Source organism: Penicillium arizonense (assembly GCF_001773325.1).
Source record: "Penicillium arizonense strain CBS 141311 chromosome Unknown PENARI_contig118, whole genome shotgun sequence".
Taxonomy (NCBI): Eukaryota; Fungi; Ascomycota; class Eurotiomycetes; order Eurotiales; family Aspergillaceae; genus Penicillium; species Penicillium arizonense.
Window position 1 is genome coordinate 1 of NW_019173395.1, and position 10,797 is coordinate 10,797.

Here is a 10,797-nt window from a genome sequence, read left to right on the forward strand (position 1 = left end):
ATTACCCTCCAGGATTGCTGGGCTCGCATCTACACTCCCCCGTCAGAGAAAGACAGTGGGTCTGTGGCTGTGTTCATTCACGGTGGAGGCTGGATCATGGGAAGCCCGAATATCGAAGATGCGGCATGCCGACGGATTAGCAAGTCAAGTGGTATGAAAGTTGTTAGCATCGGATATCGACTGGCACCCAAATTTAAATTCCCTACTGGTCTCGACGACTGCGTACGAGTTACACTTTGGGCATTGGATCACTTTTCGGTACCTTCCGTGATTATCATGGGAGGCTCAGCGGGTGCTAATCTCGCTTTTGGTGTGACACTGAAACTTGTGGATGCAGGATTTGGGGAGAAGGTGAAAGGTGTACTGGCTCTGGTGCCTGCAACCGTGCATCCCGACGCTGTTCCAGAAGACAAAAGGGATCAGTACACTGCTCTGCATGAAAATGCTAACAATACTGTCAACACTTTGGCTTCGATGGGTTGCTTCTTGGACTCCTATGCAGCACCACCGCACGACAAGTATTTCTCGGTTCTTCTTCATCCTCGTCTGAGAGATTTGAAAAAGGTTTACATTGTCGAATGTGGAACTGACACCCTGAGAGATGATGCACGATTGATGGGAGAAGCGTTGAAGGAGTCTGGTGTGCCTCTTCTGTATGATGCCTATCCTGGGTACCCTCACTACTTCTGGTCATATCCATCTCCAGTGTTAGCGGAGGCTTCCGAGACTTTCCATGAGAACATGTTCCGAGCGCTAGCATGGCTTGATCATGAATGAAAATTGCAAGAAGGAGGGGGTGCATTACTGGTGAATGGATATATTTGCCTACTTTTGTTTGCTAGACACCAAGGACTGATATCCTGTTGTTCGATATTTGTCAGAAGAATATGCTGCTAGAAGACGATATTGAACCTTACGACGCTGTTTAGATTGGAAAAACCAGCAAAACAGAAAAGCTTGTAAGGTGCGTAGCACAAAAGCTATTAAATATCCACCACCCTTCACTGATGGATACCAAAGTTCAGTTTTGGTCCTTTGATGGACGAGTTCTTCAGCGAGCCGATCATCTGCATATCGCGCCCGCTCTATCCAAACTATTTAGCCGCAGATCGTGATCCAATATTTTACCTATATTTCGGATTGCTTGGACAAAGAACCTCAGAAGGAATCTATATGTCAAAGACCAAGCATCGTTTTTTGGTATATTTGTGAGGTTCAACCAAGCGCACTAGCAGCGCCAAAGACGTGAAGCCATGAGACGCGATCAGCCGTCTTATCAACTAGAATGAGATCGCTTCGAATTTTGAACCTCCAATAAACATTTCAGCACATTGGCCTCTCCTTCCAATTTGGAGACTCGCATTTTTAACGCATCCCGCTCTTGCTTGATAGCATCCAGTTCTGCTTCCAATTCATGGGTACGATCAACACGACGTTGGCGATACCGCCGGGCAGCCAGCGTGTTGAGCCTTCTTCTAGATGCTCGGTCGGATGAGTCCTTCGATGATTCGCTCGGCGATGAGCTGGCCGAGGGCGAGGGAGTAGGCGGCACTGTGGATGAGTCGGAGACATTCAGGTTGTCTCGTGGGGTTAACATAGATGGGGTGATGAACGCAAGTTCCTCTGGAGAAAAATTGGGTCCGAGATCAGGCGAGGCATCGAGGGTGGAGGGGGACAGAGGCTGGGTGCATGTAGCAGCATCCCAACTTAGGAGAGCGCGATCGGAAAATGTTGGATCGGGCGGTGGTGCATGGAAGGTGAACTGGTTCTCTGAAGGAGGGGGCACGGAGTAGGATACGGGTAGTGTTGACCAAGCATAGGGATCGTGGAATAAAAAGCCATTGCTCCGGTCGGGGTACTGAGGGTTAGAAGCGTCGGGCAATTGCGAAGGCGATCTCAACGACGTGACGGATGCCGCACCCGATGGAAGATCCGGTGGTAGCCATTGTGAAATAGTTGTGGTTGGGTCCTGAGACCCGAAAGAAGTAGAAATTGGAATGTACTCAAATAATCAGTCGATTGTTCAAGATCTTGCGATGACGGCTTAGAGGAAAGGAAGAAGACGATTCCGGTGCGGATGGAGATAGCGCGTTGGTGGCTGTGGCGGGCCCCCATTGGATGTTTTGTTAATGCTACTGATCAACACATTTATTTACCTGCAATAGAGCGAACCTTTTATATTCCAGTCCTATACTAGGATAGTACTTCTGGATACTCCCCTTTCCATTTAAGACCCGGGCTTACCAGAAAGCTGGGATCCCTATTTGTCCAATGTCCTTGAGCAGAGGGCGAAGACACTTGGAAGACATCAAGAACTGTGTACCAATCTTCTCCGAGTGGCTGTAAGATTAACAATTCTCGACCAATTTCCTCCGAACCACTTTCCTCCGAGCCATTCTTTCCCGAGATACTAAAGGCGTAGTCTGCCGTTCCCTTTTGATTAAAAAACTATCGCCCACCCCATGTCAAATAACATGCCATTGCCTCCCGTCAGTTTTCCATACTTGGTCCTGGCCAGGTGAAATGTTTTACTATTGAATGGAGGACAACAAAATAGCGTAACATGTGACAGTGCTGCATTATCGTCCATGTCCCCGCTACCCTGGGATCAATGGCCTCAGAAACCTAGTATTGTACTGTTATCTCCCTCGATGTCTTCAATTCAAATCTGTGACAGATTATCTAACTCCAAATACCAGATCTGAAGCTGACGGTCTCGCCAAAATGCCTCGTTTTCTTCGTCTAGAGGATAAATGGCAAAAGGAATGGCCGAAATGCTCGGAAACAGCTGCACTTTCAGCTGGGCAAAGAGTGCACGGACAGCAAAAATGCCAGGCAGCGTTCTTTTGTTGTATCCGGCGCATCTTCGGTCTTTTTGCTCACAGAAACACTTTAGTGTCCTGACCTGTCTGAGCAGCTACCTGAGAGCAGCTAGACGGGAATAACCAAAAGCCTTCATGGAAGAATGCCAGTACTCGCTTCTCATGGGGCACGGTTCCACTCGCTCTGTGGATCTCGGAGGTCCAATTAGCGGAAGGAGATATTCCGTCAATCTTCCTGCACAGCTCAGTCGTTCCGAATGGTCGTATTGTACGAGGCTGCGGCTAGCATATTTATTACTTAGCGTCAGCACGAAAGTAACCCAAGAGCGGCTAAGAACAAAAGGACCAAGTCCCGTTTGTTGGGGCTCCCTTAAATGATTCGCGTCGTCTGGTTTGGCACGTGAATTGGGTGATTCGACGTGAAGGGCTACTCCCTGAACTTACGCTTTTTTCTTAATCGGTCAGCGTCGACAGTGCCACATTATCAGCCCTAGACATGGCTACCAACACACTCCATACTTCTGTGAAATTGATTCCAACAGCCGGTGGCAATATTGAGGCGTTCGCTAATAGCGAGGAATCAATCACGGGGTCACAGTCGAAATCTCCTTCGTCTACCTGCGGCTCTGGCAATGACAATGAATTTAATTGTGAGATTTGCAACAAATCTTACTCTCGGCGTATGTCCTCAAATGTTCCTACTCAATAGGTAGAAAGGGTCTGTGTCTAACATGCTAGTCTATCAGATGATCTACGAGATCGACACCGCCGTCGATGTATTGCCAAAGGAGACCGGAACCGCAAGTCCAAGCAGAAGTCCTGTAAAACATGCGCTCAAAAGAAGATCCGTTGTTCTTTGTCCCGTCCTTCCTGTGCTCGGTGTGCTCAATTGGGAAACTCATGTCAATACCCTTCCGGCGAAATGGCAGTAGCCGATGTCGGAGAGATTGGATACAATTTTCGCCTGGTCAGTACGACTCCACCTATGGCCACAACTATTCAGGAACAGCCACGCAACCTCAAGTCTATGGCATCTGGGCCCTCACAGTCTACCGAGATGATGAAGTCTGTCTCAATGGCCGACACTCCAGATGAAAACCACCAGGCATCTGTGGGATCCATGCTGAACCTCAACGCCCAACTATCTACCCCATGGCCACCCTTCGATTTTGAAAGTATGCAATTTGCAGAGGATAACATACCAGACGACTTTTGGTCTTATCCAACTGAGATACCTGGGAGCTCTCTGCCATGGAATGGAGACGTAACACACCTTCCCGAGTTTGAACCAACAAACAGCGAAATCTTCAACGCAATTCAACCTCCCCCGACCAGGTCATTGAATTCTGTTCAGACTTCAACTTCCGATCAATCTGTTTCAGGTCATCTTGATATCATCCAACACATCACAGAGTACGAATCAAGTGCATCCGCACCGAGCGTCCAATCGAAATCCTCTTCTTCATCAGAAAGCAAGTGGCTCGACAGTTTCAACGAAGAGGAGCGTTCAATGTCTGTAAACCTGGACAATAGGCTTTACAGTCCCTCTCATCTCATCTTCGGTCACACATTCATGGTCGGCTTGGGACATCAGATCCGGACTGACTCAAGCAGTCTGTGCCAGGAGATGCTCGAGCATCTGCGGGAATATCCCGGTCTCATTCTCGACCGAGACTTTTGGTCCCCCTTCGTCCACCACAGACTATACCGCTGCTCTTTGGGTGGAATGGCACCACCAATGGCAGACGCTTTGGCTTGTGTAGGTGCATACGCGAGCACAGTCGGCTCAAATTCCGGTTTGGTTGATCGGATGATATCCCAAGAGCGGGAGAAGCTTGTGCGGAATTTCCACAGTTACACCGATACCCCTGAATTCTGCCTGGCTGCTATGCATGCTGTATGCATTTATCAAACTATTGGACTGTTCGGTGACAGCTTCTTACCTGCGGCTGTTAAAGAAGCAGTGTTTAGCAATGGAAGTGAGGAGCGGCGGCAGGAGTTTGAGAGATCTGCCGAACTCTATAGCTCATTCTTGTTGAAGATGGCCCGACGACTATCGAGTGTCCATTCGAAGGCCCTCCAAATCCACCACGAGGATGAAAACGATTGGAACCAATGGAAATTCATGGAATCCCTTCGTCGGAACTTCTTCTTCGTTCATATAATCAACATTCTGGACTCGCAGGCACGAAAGTTGAACGAGAGCTACTTTGAGCCACTGAACGACAACATGATTCTCAGGCTTCCACTTCCTGCTCCGGAACGAATGTGGAGGGCGTGCAGCGCCGAAGAGTGGATGATTGCGCGTGCACAAACACTGGGACCTTCGATTCCACCGAAGTCCCCTGGAAGTGGTGGTGAACCGTCTCTTCGGACACTGGGACATGTCTTGCAGGCAGTCCATGCAGGAAAGGTGAATGTCGCGTCGTTATTGCCACTAAATCGCATGATCCTGGCGAGCGCTATCATTTCCCCACCAGGGGCTGCATCATTCTAGTCGAGACCTTTAAGCTCCTATGCTTTAGGCTTAGTCGTTAGGGTTAAGTTGCCATGTGTGTACATTCTCTTATCTCGAATGACTAGCCGTAGACTTTGGGTTTTGGATGATTCCAAACGTTACAAATCATCCCTCATTTGACGCACGTTTTGAATGTGTATTTACGTCTGAAGTAGCGACATATTCAGCTAGATTTCTCGCTCTATCAAGAAGTATCACTAACCAGATCCCCAAACACAACGTCGGACTCGGAACTCAAATACTTGCAGGATTGAAATGCTGCCGTCTCGTGAGAAATTAATTCCTTCAAGATCAATATATAGCGATGGTAGGTTAAAAGGTAAGTGTCGGTGGTTCTCAATCAGACCCTCCACGCCAGCTTCTGTATGGGAGAGCCTGATTAGGGTTAACCTGGCAACCAATGAGACGCGCAACAGATAGCAAACCCATGGAGATATTGAAATCAATTTTCCTTACTAGGTTTAGCTCTCTATTTATGACTGGCGGGCGTAGACGAAAGCTGCGCCGCATATGGGAAGAATGGGAGGGAAGACGCAGAACAGTGCTGACCAGAAAGAGAAAAAGCAGGCGGGTGATCTTGCCAAATCGCCAAATCTCCCAATCGATTCTGGGTAGGTCCATGTATTATTACGGTACTATAACGATGACTCTGTATAGATGAAACACCCCCCATCTGAGTTGATTGACATTAAATCGTAAGAGTATGGAGGTATATCTGATTGGAATATTGTTTCAAGACCATGACCATCACTATGGAAAGTTCTAGCTACCATGGCTACCCCATAAAGTGGCGAGGCATCAGGTCATGTATTACAGAAAATAAAATATTGTATAGATAATTTTACAGGAATTTTGTTACCCCGGGACTATTCCTAATAAAAGTATAGTAAATCTTGGCATTGGGTAAGAAGTAGTGAGACCATTTGAGTGGGATATGAGAGCGATCACTCAATGGTAATCTTCTTGATGGCCGGAGCGGCGGTCTTAGGCACAAGGACAAACAAAATGCCATTTTTTAGGCTGGCTTTGACGTTGTCCTGATCTACACGAGCCCGGAAATGAGGAAGTGCGTTGGAATTCGCGGACCGATCGCTCGCTGGCCCAGAAGCGATGGGCAGGCTGGAGATCCTTGTTAGTCTACTCAGCCTCGTCGCCCTGCGCCTCAGACTCGGTGCGAGAGGTTTGGTACTCGAGCGCGGTGTGACCCTTCACGATCAGAGTCTGAGGGTCGGAGAACTCGATGTCGGTGTCCTTCTGAGCGAGGCCAGGTAGCTCGCCGTCGAGGTGGTATGAGTCGCCGCTCTCGCGGACGTCAAGGCGAGGGAAGAATGAGCTAGCCGCAGACCGACTACGGTTGGACCGATGGACATCGTAGTGGTCAAGCAGACGAAATAGATGGCTGAAGTCACCGCAACTGGGGAGGCTGACACGCAAAAGATTCATTTTGTAAATTGGATCAGGAATATTCAGAGAGCAAGAAGCAGTGATAAAATGACCATGGGAAAGCTTAAGAGGCTTAGGCGATCTTGGATATGGTTTAAGATCTGATGATGAGGAAAACAGCTGGTGGTAGTTGAGGGTCATTATATATGATGACACAATATCGTGGTAGAGTTGTCGCTAGTTGTTCATCGGACCAATCTCTGGCTTTTGACAGATCACAGTTCCAAATGTACAACCTGGCTTAAGCCCTCTCGCAAACAAGTCCCGAAATTCAGAGAGCATGCGCGATGTCATTTGCTGGTTTGTGATCTCGTCCTTTGCTTGACCCGTACGCTCATAGACAAGAGGCATCATTACAGCAAATGCGGTAAGATCCCAGTTCTCCAACTCGGTTTGTAATTCTGGTCGGTCAAGTACGCTGCGCTCAAATTTCTTGACATTAATCAATCCGCTTCTTTTGCAATACTGGTTCACTGCTTCTGGAGCGGAGGTGCTAAACTCGTTCATATGCAGATAGTCGAAGAATGGCCGCAAGAGCCTTTTAAACGCTGGGAACTCTGCCGAATTTCCTTGAAAATGACTGTTTAACTCAAATTCAGTCCATTGGAGATAGCCTCCAGGCTCTATATTCCAATCGCATCAGTCCGGAGAAGGGTTTGGAATAGTTATTCAGAAATCTTACTCAACATCGTTATCAGATTTTGAATAGCAACAGCAAAGTCCGACTCCTTGATTGCCCCGACAAGTAATCTCATATTAATGAGGTCGTAGCGATTGATGTGGTTGGAAGGAAACGGCAGGAGTATATCGTGAATTTCAAACCTTGTATTTTCGGAAAAATACGGAAATTGGGCATCTGAGATGTCAAAGCCCTGGTAAACTCGCTGGATATCCGGGCATGTCTCATTCATCAACTGACGAACTTCTTCAAGCCACACACTTATTTGGAATGTGAGCCCAGGTATCAAGTCACGGTGCCAAATAGCGTAATTAACTTTGCACTTACCCAGTACCAGTACCAACGTCGGCAATTGCAGTCAAGCTATCTAATGGGATTGTGTTGTTTATCGGGCCTCCGATAATCTTTGCAATGAACTGATGTTGCTTGTTCAGCCTATGTCGATCTGGTTAGTTCGATTCATCAACCATTTTGGTAGCAAGTACCTGTGCGACTCTTTCTTATCTCTTAGGAAGATGTAAGTATCTGGTGCACCCATGATAAATTGTATTAAAGAAATTTAGAAGAGGGAATGCAAATTGAGGGGGCTTTTTTTTAGCCCCTCCTAAACGCAGAATTCAACCACTAGAAAGTACGAGAAACTAGTAACTAGGCGTTCCTTGGCTCCGCGGCCAAGGAAGGATAGAAAGCAGGGGTCCCTGGTCCCTTCACAGCACCGCTGCGCACATGCGTCGCGAAAAAAAGGGTTTTCCATTCGTGGGCCTGTGTCTAGATGGCGTAGATACTTCTAAGGACGCCTTGACACCCAAAAAATCAATTAACTATGAGAGAATTTTATACAGTTAGGTAAGTAGGTAGATAGAAATTCGGCCTTAAAATAAAATTGCACAAGTCCAAAGCAGGTGGAAGATATCATGTGAAAATTAGCCAGAGCTTCAGGTAAAATCAACTTTGGCGGAGGGTCGGGCTAAATGAAACCACCCATCCCGTACATCACACACGGCACACATCTTATAGTTTGGACTCGTTCCTTACCACCTCAATTGATCCCTGTATGGTGCCGCTTGGTCAAATTTTCTCCGTCTTGGCGTGAGATCGCGTTTTTGTTTGATGGCCAATTAGGCACTTACGGTTATTTTTTGCCGTCCCCGTTCCCCCTTTCGACGCTCTTTCCGCATATATTGTGTTCAAAAGCCTGCACTCGAGAACAAGTCCCATTAGGAAAGATATCCTTCATTATATCTTCGGAGTATGTACCTGAGCGATTAGGAGGTAGCTATTTACTTTGTGCAGGTAGCTAGTACTTACATATTCATTCAAGTTTATCCGCCCTTTTCCCCAACTACTTGTCTCAGCAAGAGATATACTCGTACCCATTTATTCCAGATATGCAAACACCCAAGCGCTAACGGAGGAGTGCTCGACGAAAACTACAGGGGCAATATTCTGATGAATTACAGTCGAGTATACAAGGTCTTGAATCTCTCCCGTGCAAACCATGGTGGCTTGCAGTAGCGTGTGACTCAAAATTGGGCGTATTCCCGATGCTACATTTATTTTGGCAGGCTTGCCCAGCTCGATTATAGTGGACTTCGTGGTGTAAGCCGCCATTGCAGAGGATGTAAGAAAGAAGGCCGAGAACTCCCAGAGGACTGCATCTCTCATTACGACATGCTTTAAGACCTCCTAACCATGTCAGCTGAACAACCGAGTTACTCTTCATTTAAGAAAGGCTAAGCGGAAACCACAGCCGAACCCAGAACCAGACCAGTAGGGCGGAACAAGAACTCCAAGATGTCTCGCCGGATCCTCTCCGCCTGTGATACATGCCGACAAATGAAAAGCCGATGTACCAGAGAGAATCCGTGCTTGATGTGTGAAAGGTCTCAGAAAGTCTGCAACTACAGCCCCAGTAATAGGCTCGGTCGGCCCAAAGGCAGCAAGAACAGGCGGAAGCCGATACAGCAACCCCTGAACATGAACAAGAAGCAAAGGAGCAGGCCGCAGGGAGGAGACAATGGGGGTATCATGCAGTGGATCCAACACGAACAGCAAGAGCCACAACTTCAACCACAGCTGCTCCAGCCGGAGCTCAACATGATCGAGTTCGAAGCCGACATGCAGTACACGGTTGATCCCACAATGGCTTTTGGTGATGGCAACACATCCACTGAGGATATTAGCGGTGGCCTTATGCTTGGTACCAGTTCGGGTTTGCTCGACTCGGTGATTGCAAACGATGACATGGGCCAAAATCATTATTCTTACTTTTCTCGGGTATCATCAATCCAATTCACCGCATTCACACACATTTTGGCAACTGACACTTTCATTTTGCTTGAATGCAGACATCCCGTTGGCTTTCAAATCACCTGCTTTCCCTAAATGACCCGGGGCGTAACTTCCCACCGAATGGAGCGATCGGTCTTGATGGCCATACATTCTCATACAACAACTTTGCCTCGTCGGGTCACTCTCACGCATCATCATTTCAGCCTTACAAGCGAGCGATCCCCAAGTCTACCATGTCGAGAGGCCTTGACGAAATCTCAACAAAATGGGGAAATTGATACCAGCGAAATGATGTACGCTAAAACTTTTGTCTCGGAAAATCGCGTAAAGTCCTGACACCATACCTTCGCCAAACCAGCGCACAAATCCGATTCCTCTCCGAAAGCCAAGCGATATTCCCAGGAGAACAGAGTTCCCAGATTCCCAGAACGAAGACGTGTGTTCCCAGGGTGGAAAGATCCCTCTGTGAGGGTCTCACGTATTCGTAGATGAGGACAGCGTATTCAGATCAGTAATCAATATTAAATAAAGCTATAGTCGACTCTAGATACAAGACGTAGCGCGAGGAAGCAAAAGGAAGGTAGCTTCCTCGCGTTCAGGGGAACCCATATACACCATGTGGGTCCCGCGCAGATCATATCTCCATATGCTTCATGTATATCCTTGACAATGGGATCAAAAGCTCCTAGGAATGCTTTGAGCTTCCCAGACTCAGTTTAACAAGCACAAGAGGTTGTCAGTCTCTCGCCAGCCAGCGAGTTGCGTTTTTCTGCCGACAAGCTCCGCCCTGGCTCCACCGAGATGAATCCGTGTCTCCTTGGTCACCGTTTAGGTATGATGAAAGAAGAAACTCAATGAACCAGCACTTTTAGCGCTAAGTCATTTTCGAAATCAAGCGAAGCAGCCAGTAGCTTTTGGCTAAGGTCTAATGGTGTCCAGCACTTGCAAAGATGAAACGGCCGCGTTGTACTTTTGAACGATCAGGATTTCATTTCTTGCTAAGCTTGCTCCAAAGATTTCACCGCTATGACCTCTGTTGCTGA

General features: G+C 47.6%; 6 protein-coding genes across 6 annotated transcripts; 3 read left to right on the top strand and 3 right to left on the bottom strand.

The window, feature by feature from the left end:
• Window positions 1-12: 12 nt before the first annotated feature.
• On the top strand, window positions 13-777 carry PENARI_c118G01949 (alpha/beta hydrolase; the record flags this gene model as incomplete). Its single annotated transcript, XM_022637915.1, has 1 exon — window positions 13-777. A coding segment is annotated over one exon (765 nt), but the record flags the coding sequence as incomplete, so codon positions are not given.
• Window positions 778-1,264: 487 nt separating this feature from the next.
• On the bottom strand, window positions 1,265-1,946 carry PENARI_c118G11162 (uncharacterized protein; the record flags this gene model as incomplete). Its single annotated transcript, XM_022637919.1, has 3 exons — window positions 1,265-1,272; window positions 1,321-1,858; window positions 1,905-1,946. 3 exons carry the CDS (start codon window positions 1,944-1,946, stop codon window positions 1,265-1,267), a joined length of 588 nt encoding a protein of 195 aa, XP_022482226.1.
• Window positions 1,947-3,744: 1,798 nt separating this feature from the next.
• PENARI_c118G00149 (uncharacterized protein) lies at window positions 3,745-5,319 on the top strand (the record flags this gene model as incomplete). Its single annotated transcript, XM_022637914.1, has 1 exon — window positions 3,745-5,319. The coding sequence occupies one exon, from the start codon at window positions 3,745-3,747 to the stop codon at window positions 5,317-5,319; it is 1,575 nt and encodes a 524-aa protein (XP_022482230.1).
• Window positions 5,320-6,284: 965 nt separating this feature from the next.
• On the bottom strand, window positions 6,285-6,783 carry PENARI_c118G04762 (Hsp20/alpha crystallin family protein; the record flags this gene model as incomplete). The annotated part of the gene is made up of 2 exons (XM_022637916.1): window positions 6,285-6,459; window positions 6,509-6,783. The coding sequence occupies 2 exons, from the start codon at window positions 6,781-6,783 to the stop codon at window positions 6,285-6,287; spliced, it is 450 nt and encodes a 149-aa protein (XP_022482227.1).
• A 177-nt stretch (window positions 6,784-6,960) lies between these two features.
• Window positions 6,961-8,000, bottom strand: PENARI_c118G09639 (uncharacterized protein; the record flags this gene model as incomplete). Its single annotated transcript, XM_022637918.1, has 4 exons — window positions 6,961-7,406; window positions 7,466-7,722; window positions 7,790-7,897; window positions 7,948-8,000. The coding sequence occupies 4 exons, from the start codon at window positions 7,998-8,000 to the stop codon at window positions 6,961-6,963; spliced, it is 864 nt and encodes a 287-aa protein (XP_022482229.1).
• A 1,439-nt stretch (window positions 8,001-9,439) lies between these two features.
• On the top strand, window positions 9,440-10,032 carry PENARI_c118G05593 (uncharacterized protein; the record flags this gene model as incomplete). Its single annotated transcript, XM_022637917.1, has 2 exons — window positions 9,440-9,739; window positions 9,811-10,032. The coding sequence occupies 2 exons, from the start codon at window positions 9,440-9,442 to the stop codon at window positions 10,030-10,032; spliced, it is 522 nt and encodes a 173-aa protein (XP_022482225.1).
• Between the last annotated feature and the right edge of the window lie 765 nt (window positions 10,033-10,797).